Source organism: Vitis riparia, chromosome 16, assembly GCF_004353265.1.
Source record: "Vitis riparia cultivar Riparia Gloire de Montpellier isolate 1030 chromosome 16, EGFV_Vit.rip_1.0, whole genome shotgun sequence".
NCBI lineage: Eukaryota > Viridiplantae > Streptophyta > Magnoliopsida > Vitales > Vitaceae > Vitis > Vitis riparia.
In genome coordinates, this window is record NC_048446.1 from 23,602,632 (window position 1) to 23,625,173 (window position 22,542).

Here is a 22,542-nt window from a genome sequence, read left to right on the forward strand (position 1 = left end):
CTTAATATTAAAAATTTATAGAAAATTTATTTTATAATGAAGTATGCATTGATAATTAGTATGTCACGGTGCTTCTTGCTTTGTAAGAGGATTAAAAAAATTAAGAAATTGGATGATAAGGAAAAAACAACCCTTAATTACATAAACATACCATTAATTTTGTCAACGAAGACTCCACCTGTTGTCCACCTCGGCGTCCAATCAGACTACAAGCATGGCCACTTAAGTTGGAATTGTTTTCAAAAAACATTTTGAAATATACTTTTTAAAAATTATTATCTGAAAATATTTTGTAAAAGAAAGATTTGTTTAGAAATATGAAATGTTGATATTATGTTTTTTATGTTTTATAATATATTTTAAAAATAATTGTAATAAACAAAAATTCTTTATTTTTAATTATTATTTATTTATATAATTATTTTTAAAAATAATTATTAAAAAACAAGTAAGAATAATTAAAATATATTTTTTGAAAACACTTTCTAAAATTGTTTTATGTTTTTTTTTGTTCTTAAACAGGCTTCCTTTTTAAAAAAAAAATAGTAAATAATAAAAATTGTTTTAAAATATAATTACCTAAGAGCCCTTAAATGTTTAATAATTTCAAAATTGGGCCTGTAAATAATAAATACAATTTTCCCTTATTATAATATAAAACACGTGCCTCTCCACGTGACCAGCACTCCCAACTGAATCAACGAAATGGCGCCAATTTCCCTTTCCCGCGAACCAAAAAAAAAGCGCGCGAAACTCTTTCGTTGGCTCTCACACTCAAATACCGACCGCCCACTCTCCACACCCAATCTCACACCTCTCTCTCTTTCTCTCTCCCTACAGCAATGGCTTCTTCACAAACCAGAACCCTTCGTAGACGCCGAACCCAAGCTTCAAAACCCATATCTCAATCTCCTGTGAAGTCCCTCTCAAAGTCCCAGATCGACGACTACTACAGCGATGCCGTCTGCGAAGAATGCGGCTCTGGTGACGCCGCCGACGAGCTGCTCCTGTGTGACAAGTGCGATCGGGGGTTTCATCTATTTTGCCTTAGACCCATCATCGTTTCTGTGCCCAAAGGGCCATGGTTCTGCCCTTCGTGCTCCAGTCAGAAGAAGCTCAAGTGTATGTTGATGGTTGCTTGGCATTATTCGATTTTTTATTGATTGGTTGGCTTTCTGTTTAATGTGTGTTTGAGTTGTTTTTTGGTTTGATTTTGTTGGTAGTGTTTTGGTTTTTGTTGTGTTAGTTTAGGGAAGTGATCTAGAAATGTGGATAAGGTTTGTTTGGTTGGTGAGAAAATGGAGGAATAAAGAGGGGAAGAATGAAATTTTAAACCCTATTTTTATGCTGCTTTTTATAATTCTTTTGAAGCTTTTGTATGATTTGCTTGTTCACTTATTTATTTAATGTAGGTTTTCCTTCTATATTTATTTTGAGCTCATTAGTTGATTTGTGGGTTCCATTGCATTGATTTTACTGGAACTTAAATATGTGAATAATCTGTTTGGTTGCTGAGAAAATGGATAAAATGTAACGAAATGGAAATTTTGGCCTTCTGCTTTACACTATTTCAGTGTTTGTTTCAGTTTCATTCTTTTCTGGGTTTTGTTGTACTGATCTCACAAAGTGTGTCAACGTTCTGTCCCACTCCTCACATAGTGGAGGAAAATCTGCAAGATGGAGCTTTTTTTCTGTCTTCAATTTCAATATTTGATTTGGGAGTTTTACGGCTTAAGTCTCAAAAGTAGCTTGGAAGTTTGATTGGTGAGAAAATGGAGGAAAATGTGAAAAATGGAAATGAAAGCCCTATGTTTGATGCTATATACGTTTTATTTATGTTGAGGATTTGTTGTCTACTGATGAAATAGATCAAAATAGAAGAATATGAAATTTTTTATTTTTCTCCGCATTAAATATTTGGTTTTCACATCTCCATTAACCTGCAAATAGAAGGAAACCCATAGAATAATTTTGCACTTGGGGCATGAAACCTCCAAAAACCCTAGCTATGAAGTCTTCAACAAGAACCCTAAGCCACTGCCAAGGAGCCAAGCTTTGGAACCCACTTCACGGGCTTCACTGCAGGGCACCTTAAAATCTCAAATCAATTACAACTGCTGTGAAGAATGTGGATCTAGTGATAGCAACACTGAGCTTCTTCTTTGCAACAAATTTTATCTTGGGTTTCACCTCTTTTGCCTTGCACCTCTCACTGTTTCTGTTCCCAAAGGATCCTGGCTCTGTCCAACCAATTCGAATCACAAGAAGCTCAAGTTTATATTCCAGGGTTCTTGATTTCTCTCCGTTTCAACTTTTTGTTGATTGAGTGGTTGATTGTTTTTTTGATGATTAGTTGAGTTCTTGTTTCAAATTCGTTTGTTGATTCCTGGGTCTTGTTGTATTAGTGCTAGAAGTCATATGGATGTGCTTAGATGCACTATCTGATTGTTAGAAAATGGAGGGATATAGTAGAAAGTGAAAATATAAACCTTTGTTTTATGCTTTTGTTTTTTCTCATTTTGATATTTTCTTTTAGTTTGTTCTTTCATTGATTTCTTTGCTGCATGTCTGCCTTTCTAAAAGAAAGTTGATCTCACTTGTTCACTAACAGGGTTTATTATAGGGATTTTACAATGGGTTATGCTGTATTGATCTCAAAGAACATTGTGTTAGCTTTTTGTTTGGTTACTGTGAAAATGGAGGAAATATCATGATACAAAATTTTTCCTTGTACTGAATTGGAGCTTAAATACAAATCAGAAGAAAATAATACTTTTGAAAAATTATAATCCAAAATATGGAATTGTGTTAGTTCAAAGGTTCTTAAAATTGAGTGAACAAACAATTTGAATTCTTATAACAATGGAAAAGAAAGTACAAGAAAAGAAAAAGAAAAAAAAAAGAACCACATAAATACTGCATAAAAGAAGGAACTGTTTCAATTTTGAAACTTTCAAAGTTTTATTGCATTTCTATACATTCTATTGGATTTTATGATTTTACAGATGAAAAAAGGGAAAAGAAATGAAAATTTGAATCTTAATCGACTTTTGGAACTCAGAGGTATTGGAAAACAAAGCATCATAAGATCTAGGGCTTCAAATTTTATTTTCTCAACAATCAAATGGAGTTTACATGTTTTTATGTTTATGTATGTCCATTTGCATTATTGTATCTCAATCTCCCTCTCCTAAGTCTGACCACTAGCGTTTTTCTTTTCTATAATTGCAGATTTTCCTCTGGTCCAAACCAAAATTGTTGATTTCTTTCGGATTCAGAGGTCAACAGAATCAACACAAAAGCTTAATTATGGTAAAGGGCTTTATGTTTCCCAGGGTGATTCTTTTCCAGATGGTCTTTTGCTTCCTTCACAAATTGGAATTGATTCATTTTTTGTTGTGGTTTTTTGTTTTTCAATTTTTTTTCTTTAGATAGCCAAAAGAGACGTAAAAGAAGCAGCAGCTTAGTTGTGTCAAAGAAGAAGAGGAAGCTGCTGCCCTTCAATCCAACTGAAGACCCTTTGAGGAGAATGGAACAAATGGCATCACTGGCAACAGCATTAACAGCTACCAGGACAGAGTTCAGCAATGAGCTCACTTACATCCCTGGTATGGCTCCTAAGTCTGCAAATCGAGCAGTTCTTGAGCATGGAGGAATGCAGGTCAGTGACCTTATAAGGAAATACTCTAGCTCAAGTGAATTTCTTGTTGGCATAAAGTTAAGAGTTAGAAAATATTTTCAATGATGCTAAGTTTGGCTGGGCTAATGGATATTTGAAACCTCTAGGACACTGTAGACCCTTCTAGCTCGTTCGCTCACTTGGCCTATAGACATATATTCACTGAATTTAGCCTACTTAAGTTCTGCATAAATCCATGAATATCATGTTTAATGCTCAAATAAATGTTATCCTATTTTTCAGTGTTGATAACGTTGTCCTTATTAATAATCTGCCAAACGGGTTTCTTGCACATCCGTATTCTGCTCTTTGGCTCTGTCATAGTAAAACTTCAAACAACCTGCATTTCAGGTTTTATCTAAAGAAGACACTGAAACCTTAAATTTATGCAAAAGCATGATGGGAAGAGGAGAATGGCCACCTCTTATGGTTGTTTTTGATCCTAAAGAAGGGTGAGTGCAGTTCTCAATGTTGTTTATTCTTTCATTGATGGGATTTTCTTGTATAATTTTTTTTTTTTTAAAATAGGGATCCTTAACCTGGCCTGCTTATTTGATTTCAATAGGTTCACAGTTGAGGCAGATAGATTCATAAAAGATCTAACAATAATAACAGAGTATGTTGGAGATGTTGATTACTTGAAGAACAGAGAAAACGATGAAGGGGATAGCATGATGACCCTCATTTCTGCCAATGAGCCTTTAAGAAGCCTTGTCATCTGTCCTGACAAGCGTGGTAACATTGCCCGTTTCATCAATGGAATCAACAATCACACGCCGTAAGCTCATTCTTTCTCTCAAGCTCTTCCTCCCTTCAGCCAAATCTCTTATTTTCTGCCCCTCAAATAATAATTCACAAAATGCTTTTAGATTAAGTAGATCTTCTTAGATGACACACCAATATGATTTCTATACACTTGTGTAAACAGAGAAATAGGAAGACTCACAGATTGGATATCCTTTGCAACAACATAATAGAATGTATAGTTCCCAAACTTGTGTCATTTGTCTAGGCATATAGTTGATCAACCAGGCCTTATGTTTTCCTGTTGAGTTTGGGAACTATATTGGAGAAAAGGGGATTGTTTCTAGATCAATCTGATTATAAAGACAATGTGTTTTGATGCAGGGATGGTAAGAAGAAGCAGAATGTCAAGTGTGTGAGGTTTGAAGTCAACGGCGAGTGTCGGGTTTTACTGATAGCAAGCAGAGACATACCAAAGGGAGAAAGATTGTATTATGACTACAATGGATATGAGAATGAATACCCAACTCAACACTTTGTCTAATCCTCCCTTGACTGATATCCACAGCTAAGTTAACCCAGAGTAACTGTGAACAAACAGGCTGCATAGACACTCATTCTTTTGATGGATTTCACCACACTCAGTGCCTTTCATTTGTCCATTGATCTTAAAGTTCATGAAACCTCAACTGTACAAGAACTCCAACTCCTTTTACCAAGAAATTTAATCCTATTTATTGTATTGGAGTGGATTCTTTTGTAATGGAATGGATCAGAAATGTTCATGATTTTCCAATGCTCATCTTTTTAAAAGATAAGCTTTCCTTTAAATCTCTTGATTATGATAGTTTGAAGCAGAAGATTGAATCATCTCACATCATTTTTTCAGTGTGGGTCCCTAGGCGATGGGAATATGTTAGATGAATTGTCCTTTGTAAGTGTGAGGAACTTCTCTTTGAAATCTAATAACCCCTTTTACAATGAATTATTTGGACTTTGAAGTAGCTTCCTTACGCATTCTGAAAGTCTCTTCAGGCTCTTTCGCTTGATGGGCTCTCAGGTTTTCTTTGAGCAAACAGATGAGAGTTTTTCAAGTCATTGTGCGCACAGGCAGGCATCTCACTTTGATCAGGCTGCTGTTTTAAGACGAGGGAAATGGAAATGCAAATGTAGCCCAAAAGGGAATTGTGAAAGTGGGATTTCAGATCAAAGTGGTGGGAAAAGGTAAAATGACCCTCAAGATGTTGTTTGGCTATCTTGAAAATTGGTCTTGTCAAATTTTCCTATAATTTGTAGTGTGACGAGGGATGTCTTGTTCAATCACCTCTATTTTTAGCTTAGGCCTACCAAATATCGAATTCGTCTAGGTCCTTCGATCGGCCCATGCCGACACCACCACTTGAGCCCAAAACCTAGTCCTAATCTCTAACATCGCTTTCCAACCACCTAGAACACCATCTAAAACATCACCTGGAACACGTGCTTTGACAATATTGAAACGAACCTTGTCGGGAAAAATAAAAGAAAATATTATAAATTTAAGAATATTTATGCATTATATTTTATAAAAAAATTTTGAAGCTTTGATTAAAAAAATATCAAAACTCACTAAAATCCCACCATTGAGATAAGACCCAAAGGCCTCAACCAACCCACATTGGAGAAGCTCCAAAAGGCCGTATACTAGATAGGAGCAAGAAAAACAGTGAAGTTGATGTGATGACAAATACTAAGATGCAGAGGGCAGAGGGAAAAGGGCAGGGACAGTGAGTGAGTCCATGACCTCTGAACTTATGATTATCATGATCAAATGAAGGACCACCCTATATATGGGGTCAGAGCCCTAAACTGAGGAGGGTGGTCCAGGAATTAGAGGCAACACCATAATCACAGTAGCTGCCAAAAGGGTTTTGAGAGGGAGGGTTTTAGATCAGATGGTGCCCTCCCCACACAAAAAAAGAAAGAGGGTGGTCCCATTGATTCTGGTGCTGGATTCTATGTCTGCCATCAGATTTGTATCAGATGTACCACCCACTCACACACACAAAATTGTGGTCCAATTCACAGTTTTGTAGGGAAAAATATGTACTTTTCTTTGGGCATTACAAGGTCCAGCCACCATAAAATATCTGTCACCAGAGATTTCTCTTCTGGGACTCAGATCCCTAGGCCCATACAAGTCCCTCTTTTCTTGGGTTCTGAGAAAATATCATTTTCCATGCTAAACCCCACATTTTAATCTTCCTCTTCTTCCTTCTTTAGCATGGTTGCTTGTTGTTGCAAACATTCTTCAATTAGGGTTTTGTCTTGTGACAAAGAATGGAAATTCACCTCCTAATACTATCGTTATAGAATGATATGAAAGTAAAAGAAGAAAATTTCTATTTTAGAAATCAGATGTGACTGAATAGACTTAAAAATTCAAAAAAGGGTCGTATGATTAGGACTTGGGTATATTTATTGATTAGCTTTGGATAAGTCGAATATCTATTTACATAAGATGTTAATTTTGGTAAGACGAGTCAAAGGTGGGTTACATTAATATTAATTATTAAATGAATATGACCTACAATTCATCTTGATGACCCACTAGATCATATGAAGTATAAATCCACAACTTTGATTAGCCCAACCCACAATTCAATGTGTCATGTGTCTGACTAGGGCAAGGGCTAGGGCTAGGGTTGAATGTTGGGTCTTTATTCTAGTATTGCCCTATTTGCAATCAATCAAAGGAGGGAGGAAAAAAAGGACCAAAGGGAATGCTTAAAGACCGAGTGGGTAGAGGGTATCCATCCTATTAAACACGACTCAGAGAAATGCAACCATCAAAGCCCCACCCACTTGCTTGTTTGTTTGAGAACTCTAGAGACCACCATATCCTTTTTGGACTCGATTTTTCAAGGTGTATCCACCCTTACTACTTTGGATGATGAGGCCCCTCCTCCCTACACGTTTATCAGTATCATTCATCATCGTCATCACGTGATGAAAACATGATTTGTTCTCAAGTACACTCAGACCTTGATTGATAACTGTTTCATAAACAATTTAGCGCGTTCAATAATTAGAAGAAAAAAACAATTTTTTGATCTTAAAAATAACTCTATTTGAGAAATGTTTTTGAAAATAATTTTTTAAAATAGTTTTTTGATATCTTATAAAACAAAAGTTTGTTTAAGAACTTAAAATATTTTTTATGTTTTTAAATATGCTTTAAAAATAACTTTTATATATATTGTTTTATTTTTAATTATTTTTTATATTTATATAATTATTCTTTAAAATGGCCTTTAAAAAATCAAGTGAAAATAATTTAAAACATCATCTTTTCTATATCTTGAATAATGATTTATGTTTTCTAGTTGTCAAATGAATTTTCATTTTTTTTTTTCTAAAAAGGAGAACTATTTTTCAAAAATAATTACAAAATATTTGCATAATTATTTTGAAAAACCATCTTTAAAAAAACAAGTAAAAATAGTTTAAAGATGTTGTTTAAGAGTGCAATGTTTTTTGTTTTAAATAATAGAAAACTATTTTCTATTTTATAATTAACAAACATATTTTCTTTTTCTTTTTTTAATCAAAAATTATTTTTGAAAACAATTACTAAATAAACCAGAGTGTTATCAAAGAATATCTTTTAATTATTTGTAATGGTTTTCTAATGTATGTTTTAAAAAATAATTATAAAAAATGAATTTCTATATATATGATTTATTTTTAAAACATGTTTAAAAAAAAATAAAAAGCATGTTAAAAACATTTCACATCTCAAACAAACTTTTGGAACCCGAAATATTTTTAATATGCTTTCTATCATGTTTTTAAAATAACTTTTACATAAAGTATTTTATTTTTAATCATTCTTTATATTTATATAATTATTTTTAAAAATAATCCTTGGCAAACAAGTGAAAATAATTAAAAGATAAAACACCATTTTTTCTATTTGTAAGAATATAATTTTTTTTCTAGTTTCCAAACATTTTTTTTTTTTGTTCTAGAGAATAAAAAACTATTTTAAAAAACAACTACTAAATAAAATCTAAAATTTTAATTTATTTTTCAAATTGATTAAGTAATAGCTAGTATGATGAATAATTCTAAAAATAAAAATATTTTTTATTATAATTATTAAAATAGTAAAAAAAATTCGTAAGTGGTTCATCAAATGATTTGTTTTGTTTTTCAACATATTCATCGTTCATTCATTCAATGATATACACTATAATTTATTTTAATTGGATTCAATTTTGAGGATCAAGATATTAGTTATTTATTCAACAATCAATTGGGTGTAAGTGACGTCAAACTAATCCTCTTCATATGATTCGACTAGTATTAAATTTCGAGCCAACAACCTTGGACATATTTTCTAGGTCAACACTAAATCCCAAAGTAAACACAATATCAGAATTAGTTCCTGAGTCAATATCAAATCTCGAGCCAACTCAACCTTAGGCATATTTCCCCGACACCTAGTTCCAATTATACACAATTATGTTGAGCCATTATTTTCCGAATTACCGGAATTATTTTCCCAATAACCTAACTACCATCAATAACTATCTATAATTAATAATGGTACTGTTTAATATCAATGTCAATATCGATATCGATATCAAATGTAGCTTCCATGAAATGTAAATTTGTCAAACAAAACAGCATGCCAAGAGGCCCTCTTTCTCACTAGCTTCTTCGTAAAGCACCTTTTGCACCATCTCAGAAGAAACCCTAAAAACGTGTTGAAAAACATGCATACATGGGAGCAGCCCTACATGCATTGGAGTTGGAAGAAAATATAGTACTACCACCATGACCAACAAACGACATAGAATATAAAGTTCACATGTTGAATTGAATCTAGGGTTTATGCTAGCAACTTGACTAAACTATAGTATCAAGTGATTATATAGTAAAAGACTTCATCCTATGTCGGCCAGAGATCAATTAATGGAGAGAGTGCTTAAGTCGTAGCTCATCATGTATATTATACTCCCATTTGCATGACATTCAACTGTTATTTTTAATGAGGTTGGCTGTCAAGTTATGGAGGAATTTAAGGAACCATTCATGAGAGAGAGAGAGAGATCCATCCTCTCTACACCAACCCACCTTCACTTTTCATCAAATCTGTGGATGAAGCACCACTCTGAAGGGATAGGGTTTATGGGGTATGCCAAAAATGGAAAAAAAAAAAGAAAAGAAAGAAGAAGAAGAAGAGAGAAACCCAATATATATATATATATGAGTCAACTGTTAGGAGAATCTGGTGCTGTTTGATAAGAACAAACCCTAACCCCAGCTCCCATGCAGTCCATGAACTTTATCGATCATATAATGAAGGCTAGAATCTTGGGTGAATGTGTCTCTTTCCCAGAGAATGATTTGTTGCTTGATAAGTAGGCAACCCACATGAATAAATTAAATAATATTCACTTACAAGTAATGCTCTCTTTAGTTCAGGGTTGTTTCACAACTCATCTCCATGTTGCAAAATGGCAGGTCCAAGGCAAAAAGAGAAGATAAAATTAAATTAAATCAAGGGTTTTCATTGGATTAATTCAATGTGTGTAGGTGCATGTTGGTCCAGCTGCCCATTTTGGTGGTGCCAAACTAATAAATATATGCAGCACCGCCACATGATGCCAGTGTGTTTTTTATTCTTTATGATGTGTGTACATGAAAAAAAGAGCAAAGCTTTGAGAATTTTCTCTTCTCCACCTTTAAATGCAAGTAGAGTGGAATATGCTACTTCAAAGCTTGTATTTTTGCTATTCTATTTGCTTCATGAGAAGGCAAGATGTGAATAATTTTGTTAAAATTAATTGAAACCCTCCAACTATTCTTTTGATGGATATAAAAGATTTGTATTATCTATTTTGTATAGAAGACTTGTGATGAGATGTATAGAAGTCTTGTGATGAGAAAGTCCGATTAAAATATCTAATACCGCTTTCATTTGTGTTATAGTAAAACTAATCATTTGAGAGATGAAAGATAGGTTGCGTAACGAAGGGAACGCATATAATTCCACGCATGAAACGACAATTTTTTCTAGTTGAAACGAAAGAACATGATGATTCTCTTCTTTTTGGTTTAATGGGATGAACTATTAATTACAATAATATATATATATATATGTTCAATACTTTTAAACAAGCCTCACCTATACCGTGGAAAAATAACAGAAAACTTATAAAACATAATGATATGTCGGTAATTGCATGATAGAAACAAAAAAATTATATAAAATTATTGCAGAATTGATTGATGTAAACTACCTGAACAAACGGAAACAAATTTTCTTTTAGCACAATTTAGGGTTAAGGGGGCTTGAATCAAGACACAACACACTTGAAAAGTGACTAAAGAGATAAATTATAATAATGCTGCCCATGGTAGCAAGATGAAAACAATAATGCTAGGGCCATTGCCAAATAATTTATTAATGTAAATTGGGCAATCAAATGAAATCAAGCACAACTTTTTGCTTTTTCTTCTTTTAGGTTTTGTAGGACTTTAAAGGAAAGATAAACCTAGTTGATGAAAAGCAACCAACAACTCACATTATAATAATAATAATAATAATAATAATAATAATAATAATTATTATTATTATTATTATTATTATTATTATTGCATAGAATTACTATATTATTATCAAAATCATCAAAGTAATTGTCCTAAACATAAGAAAGCTTTCATTTTTAATATGTTGTATAAGACTTAGTAGAGTTTTAATCAAAAAATAAACCTAGATGAAAAGTGTTTAAAAAAACTTTGTGTTTGTTGATAATAGCAAAATTATTGTTAAATTTAATGAAGCAAATAGTTAATCAAATAAAAACAAGAAAAACTTTTTCTTTTTACCATATTTTAGGCTTTTGTAAAGCTTTAAGAAGACATAAGCCTACTTCAAAAGTAACCAAAAACTTGCAAACTACAATAATATGGTCGGTAATAGTAAAATGAAAACAAATCATCATTTAGAATTTTGTAAATTGTTAGATGAAATGGAAACAAAGTTGCTTTCCCTTTTTGACATTTTAGGGTTTTGTAAGGCCTTAACAACGACATATAATCAAGTAGAGTACATATATTTAATTGTTGGTTCATGCAAAGACTAAAGTTAAGACTTTAGCTTTAGACCTTTTCTTTGAGTTTATGGGCCTTTGTTGAAGACATAAACCTACTTGAGTTGACCTGATTAATCTCACTTATTTTATTAATAAAATTTTCATACCCAATTGGATCATATCGTAATTTCATTAATATAATCTATAGTAACCTAAACGCAAGCCTTTCAGCTAATTTAATTTAGTTTTCTAATTAATTTTGATTAAAAATTAATGTATTACTATCATTGATATGATATAATGAATTATCACCTAATGTAGGACTGAACCCCTACTCGAGTTTTTGATTGATTTTGATTAAAATACTAGTAGATTAATTATTATTATTTTTTAGTAAAATGATTAAAAAATCGCTATAATTGATATGACGAATCATAACCCTAATGCAAACTTTAAGTATAGACCCAATTTGTATTTTGGATAAATTTAGATGGAATGTATGGAATTTAGATGAATGTATCCGTGAAAAATCACCATCATTGATTTGATAAATGCAAAATTCCACACACATGTGATAAAATACTAAATTAGGATGAATCAATGATGAGAATCATGCAACATTTTTATAAAACGCGTCCAAATCAAGATGAAAATAAATGAATGATTGGAGGGTATGAGATCCCTAATTTGGGGATATGCCCTACCCATGCCCCATAAAGATGTCAGACAAAAATTTGACCTCTTGATTGGGTCACTTAGGGCATATTTGAAAACGTGTAGGGCTAAAATTGTAATGACAAAAATGCCCATGCCCACCCATTTAGGGTAATTTTCTAGCTATATAAAATAAGAAAAAAAATATGTAAATAAAAGATGGGTGACATTGATAACTCTCCCACCACTTGATTGAAAGTGAATACAAACAAGAGATGGGCCTCATGCCCAACAGCTTTCCTCATTTGCCTGGTCCAATCCGACCGTTGACTATCCATCATCGGACGGTCATGATCACTTCATCTACCTCCCATCCATCCCAAGTCTACATTCAAAATCAATCAATCTACTATTTTTTTGTGGTGGTTTTTTTATGATTTTGGGCATGATAATTTGAATTGGGTCATACTTGGATTATTTTATTTTATTTTTCCTAGCATTGGACCCCATGCAAATTAAGATTATTTGATTTTTAATGAAGGGATATGGATTTTAATTGTTCTAAACCTTCACATTTAGGGTTAAATAAAAAATTAATCATGATCTTCTTAATCCCATAATCATAATGTTTTATTATATAAAAAAATCTGATAACAAAAAATTGATAGATTTGATGTAATATCATTCATTATCATTATTGAAGCCGATATCTATAGATTTTGTTTTAGATTCTAAATTTTTTGAAAAGATATGTTTACCATCTTTTCATTGATTTGATAATATTTTCAAAAATAGTTTTTAAAAATAATTATTAGTTTGTATTTTACTATATTTTCAAAACAAAATCTCTAAAACTATTTCAATTTTATTTTTTTTGAAAAACAAAAATTTATTAGAGGACCGTTGACAACCGATCATTTATTTAAAAATGATATTTTAATTAAACATATTAAATATTTAGTTAAATAAAAGCTAATTTAAACAATCAATGTTCCATGTGTCCAATTTGAAATTGAAGTCAACAATTTGGGTTTGACTTCTTATAGTGGAAAGACCACCTACCTAGCTACTCAGCCTATTCTCTCAATTTGATGATTTCATTATCTAAAATTCGTCAATTTTATAATAATTTCATTAAGGGGTGTTTTAGGGAGAAAAAAAGTGCCCTAAAATGGAATGATTACAACTTGTTTAGTGGACTAATGCATGTAAATGGAATGATTAAACCTTATAAAACATAATAATCAACTCATTTCTATTTATTTTTAACAAAATGGACTTGTCATGACCAAATTGGTCTAAAATTATATCATTTTAAATAGCTCACCCACTTTGAAAAAATGGTTTCAAAGTGAACCATGTTGGACCATTTGTAGAACCCATTTGATGAAAAATGGAGTCAAAGTAGCTAAATTAAATTAAATTAAATTAAATCATTTAAAAATAAAATTCAAATAACTAAAATTAATAATTCTAATAAATAAATTAGGTCTTCTACTTGAGATGGGGTAAATACTTTTGATTTTATGAATATTAATTTATTATGCCATCAAATTTTTTAATGAAAATTTGTGAAGCCCATTTGTAATATAATTTTTTTTTATAAAAAAATTAACATATATAATATATGAAATTTTATGTTCTATGAACAAAATCTGAAAATTTGTAATTTTAAGTATTTTTGTCTATTAATTTCTTTAATTTAATTTTTCAAATTCCTTATTTTTGGACTCTTCTTAAATTTTTTTAAAATAATATAATTCTTTTTAATTTATTATATTCCAATAATTAATTAAAGTATAGAGTATAGAATACTACTAACTGCACTCACTAGCTCAGTGGTTAAATAGGAGAACCGGAGAAAGATAATCCCACCCGCAACCGATTTGCGCGTCCAAGTACGCGCCGCTCCTTCCCTCAAAATCTCGTTTCTCGAGCCATCTGTCACGAAGTCCAAGAAATTATCGTATTTCCTGTTTTACCCTCACTCATTTTTTATATTATTTTTTTGGAGTTCTTAATATTTTATTTGCAATTTTTTTTCCCCTGGAGAGAGGATATATAAGAGGGGAGAGGAGCTAGCTCCGAAACCTTCATGGATGCTTCAATGGATGAGTTCTACACATTCTAAGCAATCCCATAGAAACCCAAAACCCATGTAAGCACATAAAAATTCAATCTTTGTTCATATATTCCTTTTTTTTTTTTTTTTTTCATTTTTCGGTTTGTTTTTTTGCTGGATAAAGTTTTTTTTTTTGGATTGAGTGTAATTATTTGATCTTGAATGGTAATGGGTTTTGATCTATTTGTGCTGGTAAGTGATGTGAGGGCGTTAATTTGTTGCAGAAATGACAGGGTTTTGTGGGTGTCTTTTTTTTTTTTTTTTTCTTCCTTTTTTTTTTTAATTTAATTTTTTTAGTTTTGGTTTTTTTTTTTTTTAAATATTAAATTATGGATATTTATTATGTGGAAGACCAGGTTCATTGGGTGAGGATTGGGATCCATGTTGGATCCTTTTGTTTTTGTTTTTATTATTATTATTTGTTATTGATGAGTATTATAATTGTTGCTTGATTTAATAAGTTTTTTTGCTGTTATACTGATCTTGGATTTTGTGTTTGTGTTTTTTTTTCTGGGTATTCCTTGTTTTTAGGGAATTTAGCACATTGCCCAGGCCTTAAAAACTCAGGTTTCTTGAGGTGGGGTTTCATGGGTTGAACTCAAAGAATGATGAGTAGCTTAAGTGAAAATGAGGATGAGCAATACCAATTTTTCGATGCCCATGATGATATGGATGCTGCATCGCTGTCAGATTCCGGTTCTGATTGCAATGACAATGCCAATTCTAGCTCTGGTTTCAATAATTATGCTTCCAGAGCTTTTCAATATGATGTATGGGCTGGGAGCCCAGGAAGCGTGAAAGAGCGTCGTAACAAGTTCTTGAATTGGATGGGGTCGAGCTTAGATAGGTTTTCACGCGATAATTCTGTAGATGTATGTAGTGATTCATTGGGAGGAGGGGTTGATAGGGTTAGAGAGAGTAGTGGGGCGGTGTTGAGAACCTTGGGTTTTGAGGATGAGTTTCGTTCTAGTCGGTCGAATGAGCAGGATGGGTCTGGTTTGCAGGAGAAATTTGTATGTAGAATTGGGAATTTGGATGTTGGAGCAGAGTTTGATGTGGATGAAATGGGGGAGGGTAGCGAGGTGAGTGAATTTCGAGAAGTGGGTTTGGACCGATTGGTGACAATTAATGAATGTCAAAACATTTCTGATTCATTGTTGTCTTCCTCGGTCCAGCAAGTCATGCAAAGGGAAATTGAAGAGGCAAGCAATCCAGTGGGTGCAGCAAAGAGAGTCAAGAAGGGCTGGTTGAGTAGATTGCGTTCCATGTCTTGCATCATGGATCGGCATGGAGAAATTCATAACTTGACGACCAATGACACCAATCCAATTCCGGGGGCCAGGATACAGAGAGTCAGGGTTCGTCAATGCAGGAAGCAGATGAAGGAACTTTCGGCTCTATATAAGGGACAAGATATTCAGGCCCATGAGGGTTCAATCTTGACAATGAAATTCAGCCCGGATGGGAAGTACCTCGCCAGCGCGGGTGAAGATGGGATTGTTCGGATATGGCAAGTGGTGGAGGATGAGAGATCAAATGATCATGACATTCCGGAAATAGACCCAATGTGCATGTACTTCACAGTGAATCATCTTTCTGAATTGACACCCCTCTTTGCCGAAAAAGAGAAACTGAGCAAATTGAGGAGCCTGAGGAAAACATCAGACTCAGCTTGTGTCATTTTCCCACCAAAAGTCTTCAGGATATTGGAGAAACCATTGCATGAGTTCCATGGGCACAGCAGCGAGATCTTGGACCTCTCATGGTCAAATAACAATGTAAGTATTTGTTTTGGAAACATTAGCTTTTCCTGAAATGTGGCTAAAATTGAATTGGAATTTCATTATCTTTTGTCTTGGTGCAGTATCTACTTTCTTCATCAATTGATAAAACTGTTCGTCTGTGGCGAGTGGGATGCGACCATTGCCTCAAAATTTTTTCACATAATAATTATGGTGGGTACCTGCCTCTTTGTGTGTTTCTTCCTAACATGTTTTTTGGTTATTGGGGCATTGATCATGGTTGATTGGTCAATAGGATCTCTGCTTTTCTTCAGAAATTCTTCTTATGAAAATTTTCTTTATGGCAATGTGATGCAGTGACATGCGTTCAGTTTAACCCTGTGGATGATAATTACTTCATCAGTGGATCAATAGATGGAAAAGTTCGGATTTGGGCAATTCCTGGTTGCCAAGTTGTTGATTGGACTGATATAAGAGAAATGGTCACTGCAGTGTGCTATCGCCCTGATGGGCAGGTTTGGTGATTTTCTTGCTCTTTTGTCTTGTTGGAATGCGGTTGTGGCCTTAGAAATCTGAGAAATGTTGTATAAACAATCTTTCTATTTTTCATACAGGGAGGGATTGTCGGCTCTATGACAGGCACTTGCCGCTTTTACAATGTATCAGGTATGCAAAGCACCAGAAATATTCTTTTCCCTTCTTTTTCCTTGTATATGAATTGCTGCTGTCGCTTGAAAATATATGTCCTAGGACATTGAAAGGTTTGAGGATAATTCTTTGTGCTTGCTGGCTTTTTAGCGCGATATTATGACTCGCATGAATTCAATATAGATATCATATTGCAGTTGGATGTGTCCTGGAATATATGCGTACAATATGATAGAGTCGGCTTTCTCATTCTTTAAGGGTTACATTTATACAGGAACACAAAATATGTAGTTCTCGAATACAAATACTACATCTGTTGAACCATGTATTTCATATCCTAGAAATCTATAATAGATAATGTTTTTTTGTACATATAGGTGGAAAATTTTCTCTTTTCAGCACACCTCAGAGTTTTTTAACCAACCATTGATGGAATTATAGACTTATTTTGGGATTGGAATAAATCCCTTCCATTTGAATTAATTTATAGGCAGATTATAGTTTGTACCCACTTTAGTTATTGTGGTTTACTAATCTTTTAGCAGCTCTGGTTTTGAAATGCCCAAAATTTGAGGGCTTTCAACGTATCGGGTTTTTTTTTTCATAGAATAACCTTCAAATTGGCTTTGTTCATTTCAGATAATCACTTGCAACTGGAATCTCAGATGTGCTTACATGGTAAAAAGAAATCACTCTGCAAGAGGATTACTGGCTTCCAGGTAGTCATTGCTTATCCTCTATCGATTTGGTTCATTTTGTGTTTTTTTTTTTTTTTTTTTACGTTAGTCTGTTGTTTCCTTTAATTATAGATTTGCAATTTACCCTGATGTTGTGGTATTCACTCCAGTTCTCTCCACAAGACCCTAGCACGGTAATGGTTACATGTGCAGATTCACAAGTCAGAATTCTCCATGGGACCAATGTGATTGGGAAATACAAGGGTATGTGGTTGTTCCTCTGTTTGCTGCATTTTTTCTGCAATGCATTTTTTGATTGCATACATATTACATATACTCTTTAGTGGAATCCATGCTGTGAAACCTAAGCAGGCATTTGACATGTTAGAAAGGGAGCTACATGATCTTTTCTGAAAGAAATTTCAATTTGCATAATCTTAGTTTTTGACTTTAATATCTTTCGCTCTTTGCAGGCCTCCGTAATGCAGGAAACCAGATGTCTGCATCTTTCACCTCAGACGGAAAGCATATAGTTTCAGCATGTGACGATTCCAACGTCTATGTATGGAACTGCAGTAATGAAGGAGAGTCTGCTCTCTCCCAATCAAAAAGCATTAGGGCGTTTGAGCACTTCCCGACCAATGCATCAGTTGCAATACCATGGTGTGGTATGAAATATGGGAACCCTGAAAATGGATGGCAATTTCATGCTCTGGATGAGAGTTCGCCCAACACTCTGCCTTTTCCTTCACCTGCTTCATTTTCCCTGAGCCAAGAATTCTTCTCAGAATCTTTTCCCAAGGGATCCGCAACATGGCCAGAGGAAAAACTTCCTACTTCAAGCCTGGTGTCTGTTCCATCTAAAATCCGTAAATCTGAACATAAATTTTTGAAAGCTTGCCAGAGCACATCCAGTTCTCATGCATGGGGTCTTGTCATTGTGACTGCAGGCTGGGATGGACGAATCAGGTCATTCCACAATTATGGGTTACCGGCACCTCTCTAAATCCTATAGGCTTGTTGGTCAGAGAATCAGAGATGATCCCTTTGGTTGTGTACTTTACATGCTATAGTACTCCCTATGGCTGATCTGATGCTGCAAAATTTATATGTTCAATCAGATGTTCGATCAGATGACAGAGTAAAGTTGATTTTGGGCAAGTTCAGGCTCGAATATTCAGCGGGCATGTGAAGTGTAGATGGTGTTTGAGAATTTTAGGATTTCAGTGGACCCCTCACAGATTTCAGGTGTACCATATTCACGCCTGGTGGCAACAGTGCCATGGTTGTACTGTAATGAGGCTTGGAATCAGCTAGTGGCTGAGGTTTAGCCTATCTGGATATGGGGTACCTAGCTGCATTTTACAATTCTTTGATTTGTTTTCCTGATTAGTTCATGTCTGCTGGCCCAGAAGTAAAAAAGAGTCATGTGTTAAGAGAACCAATTTGAGATCCATATCTGCATAATGGAGGTGGCCGTGGGGCCTTGTAGTGAACCTCTTTCTTTTGTTCTCTGAAATGGAAGAGAAGATTTCAGAGCTGGTGGTTGTAATTTATCTGGGGAAAAATTGGTGGGGATCTCCTTCTTTTGTGAGATGTTGGCCGGTCTGAATGATTGAGTCACTTGTCTGCCATTCCGGGGCGGCCTGATGGTGGGGTGATGTCACACTGGGGTTGAGTAAAGGGCCGGTATGGTTTCACTTTCCATTGATTGGACTCATTCTCTCTGCTCTACGCGCCAACCTACATATTTCAGAGTTGCCCGTGGATCCCATCTCCAGTTGTATCCTTGCTGCTTCGTCCCCCGGAGGGTCAATGTCTCGTCCTCCTTGCACCCAACTTGCCAACCCTGCTGTTAGCCTGGTAATCCCTTTTGTTTCTCTAACAGAATTCATAGGTGAAAATTTCTCAATTTTTATATATCCCTGCGGACAGTATCGAGTTATTTTCCAGGTTTTTCATAGCTTGAGAATGTCTTGCAGCTATCACATCTGTAACTGTAATTTAGTCTGTAAATGAAATTCTTAGTGTAGTTCTTTCCCCACACAGATGCTCATAATGAAACTCATTCATACATATATACATATATACATACGAACAAAATGATTCAAGTGCTAAGAGGTAGGTGTTGGGCACATTGGTCACATCCAGTCCAACCACTGGGGAATGGATGCTGGAACAGTGGCCACGATGCCTTTTGACCATTTGGGGTTTGGAAATTATAACGAATCATTATGAAAACTTTGTGTGAAGGACAACAGGAAGTAGATAGTGATGTGGCTGATGGCAAGTTTTGGCATCAAGTTTAGGGAAAATGAGAGAATTCTTGACCCAGCTCTGAGTCTCTATTCAGTGCTGGGCCAAAGACAAATTACTTTCCATCAAACAGTGGAAGAAAAAACTATTACAACACATGAAAACAAGTCAAAGGGGACAATGAGAACAAAAGATGATTATTTCTTAGAGGCAAACATTAAGGTTTTTAGGCTTAAACCCGCATCCAAAACCTCATCAAAGATAATTGACTTCTAATAATCAAGCACTAATCCCCGACAAAGAGACAACCCATCTCTTGGATTCGCCTCCTAATCATAATTAACGCATTATTTTATTTGTGGGGGTCGGGTTTTTCTTGTTTTCTTCTTCTTCCTCCTCTTCTTCTTCCCCTTTCACGATGGGATCCAAGGAGTCACAAAATAATACTTAGTGTGTATAAACCAAACACAACCGCATGTGACTTGCTGAAATGAATGTGGCATCGCACACTACATGTAACATTGTTGCCTTCTTAGTATCAGACATGAAAATCAATGTAAACAGAAATTTATATGCTTCTTGTCATTGTTTACATTGATAATCACAAATTATTAAGGTTGGTTATGATATTTAAAGCGTGAATTGTCGGGTCATCAGCATCTGAATGCCAGGGATTAAGTATATATTAATGCCTATCATGAAGAATTCTACAAAAAGCTTGGATCCAACCTTAGCCTGCTGCTGAGTTGGGGGCTAACGTTTTTTGGACACACATCATTAGGGTTATAAGTAGGGCGGATTGGTCGGTAATAGTCGTTAGGGTTGAGTAAATAATGGTTTCATTTTTGAAGTTTATATAAACCTATGATCATAATAAAAAATATTATATTGTTTAACTGAAAATCAATTTTACAAAATTATGCATTTATAAATATTAGTTAAAATATGTTACAATTATAAAAATATGAATTTACTATAAATATTGATGCATTTTTCACAATCCCAACCCAAACTCAGGTGGGATAGATGAGATTTTTCAATCCGGTTTGCATTTATAAAAATTCTTATTAATTTTTTATTTGAAAATCAACTCAACAGGGGGCCTTGCCCACAAAACTCCTCCAATACCAAGCAATAATACCCAAGATGGGCTTTTCATGCAATTGAGGAAAAACCCAGCACAATATGGAAGGAATGAATTCAATATTTGCACAAAACATTTTTTGAGTCCAAGTCCAAAGGATGAACCCAACCCAATTCTAGTCCAGAATTATGTGTTTGCAGAACAATATGATGGCTTAGCTCTCTATACTCTTTGCTTGAACTATTGTGTTGTGTGCATGGATGGGATGCCAATAAGAATCCGTTTAATAGTGCTTTTAGAAAATACTACTAGCATACAATGCTTTTAGAAAACACTTATATCACAAGAAATATTTTTGGAGAAAAATAAGATGTTTGAAAAAAAAAATATGAAGCATTTTAAAAAATTAAAAAACTACTTGTAATGTTTCTTGGAGAATTACTTATTAAATGATTCTCCCAAATACGTTTATAGAGGAAGCATTTTGATTAAAAGCACTAAGAATAAAATTAAAATTTGCACTATTGTATAAGGGTGTTACACTAACTATAAAAGAGTATTACACTCACTGTACAAGACAAATATACTAACTGTATGAAGCAAATGTACTAATTATATAAGAGTGTACAAAGGCTACCCTTTATGCAAGATTTCAATCAATTCTGAACTTTTTTTTTTCTTGTTACCTAAGGATTGAACATTTTCCCCCCACACATTCCTTCACCTAAAAATTGTTTTAATTTTAAATTTTAAATTTCATCATCCAAAATTTGTAATTGCATATTTCATTTAAGTAGTTTTAACAATATTTTTTCTTACTATATTTACATCCTATATAAAGGAAAATTAACCATAATATTTAGGTATTACCTTTTTTTTTTTTTTTTTTTTGTGAAATCAAATTAATATAAATGGATAACATATTAGTGTCATTGTTTCAAATGACTTAAGACAATATAAACAACATATAATAACTATTAAGGAAAAATTATGAATATTTTTTACCAAACTATGTCATTTAGATCTTCCCTACCAAAATTAAAACATAGGAAAAAAAATTAAAATTAATTACATTTAAAGTGTTTATTACAAGTAAACTGAATGAAATATATATATTTTTACTGTTTTACCTTTATAAACATAATGTCAGCGGAGATTAAAAAAATCATATTTAAATAGAATTAAAAAGGATAAAAAATTATCTTTGTAACATTTGTAATTTTTTTTTAAAAAAAAACATTAATTTAAATTATCAAGTTAATTTAAAATAATTTTTTTGTTGTAATTATAGTTTTGAAGATTCTACCATTTTTATATTATTACTTTTAATTTATTTTCTTTGATTTTTTATTTTAAATTTCATCTAAACTTGTTTTTTCTTGCATTTACATGTTTTCTATTATATCCCTATTTAAGGTGATTTTTATCTAATTTGTATTCCATTATATTCTCTTTTCGATTTTAATGTGTTGTTATACCTCTTTACATAACAAAAGATTTTGTTATTTTTCATGTACAAAACTTTATACAAAAGATATCATGTATGAGTAAAAAAAAAAAAAAAAATTATGATATAATTACATACACATCTCTTAATATAATACATTTGTTTGACTTAATGACATCGTGTTTTAATAATTTAAATCATGTCAGGCCCACATCTATTTTAGATTTAAAAGGGTATTTGAATATTTTTTAAATTATTAAGTTATAATACATCATTCAATTAAAAATTAATTATCACCATTAGTTAAAAGATGATCATGTTACAAAATAATATATTAAGATAATATCAATGTATTGTCCATAAAATAGCGAAAATATTCAAATAATTGTCTATAACCTTAAAGA

General features: G+C 33.2%; 2 protein-coding genes across 2 annotated transcripts; both read left to right on the top strand.

Annotated features, from left to right (window-relative positions):
* Window positions 1–805: 805 nt before the first annotated feature.
* On the top strand, window positions 806–5,293 carry LOC117933458 (histone-lysine N-methyltransferase ATXR6). The gene is made up of 6 exons (XM_034854827.1): window positions 806–1,122; window positions 3,232–3,312; window positions 3,432–3,661; window positions 4,031–4,131; window positions 4,245–4,457; window positions 4,808–5,293. Exons 1-6 carry the CDS (start codon window positions 843–845, stop codon window positions 4,965–4,967), a joined length of 1,065 nt encoding a protein of 354 aa, XP_034710718.1. The 5' UTR covers window positions 806–842; the 3' UTR covers window positions 4,968–5,293.
* An 8,927-nt stretch (window positions 5,294–14,220) lies between these two features.
* LOC117934098 (2-deoxy-glucose resistant protein 2-like) lies at window positions 14,221–19,431 on the top strand. Its single transcript, XM_034855714.1, has 8 exons — window positions 14,221–14,320; window positions 14,816–16,062; window positions 16,149–16,239; window positions 16,384–16,541; window positions 16,641–16,692; window positions 17,314–17,393; window positions 17,522–17,615; window positions 17,825–19,431. The coding sequence occupies exons 2-8, from the start codon at window positions 14,890–14,892 to the stop codon at window positions 18,355–18,357; spliced, it is 2,181 nt and encodes a 726-aa protein (XP_034711605.1). The 5' UTR covers window positions 14,221–14,320; window positions 14,816–14,889; the 3' UTR covers window positions 18,358–19,431.
* The last annotated feature ends 3,111 nt before the right edge of the window (window positions 19,432–22,542 follow it).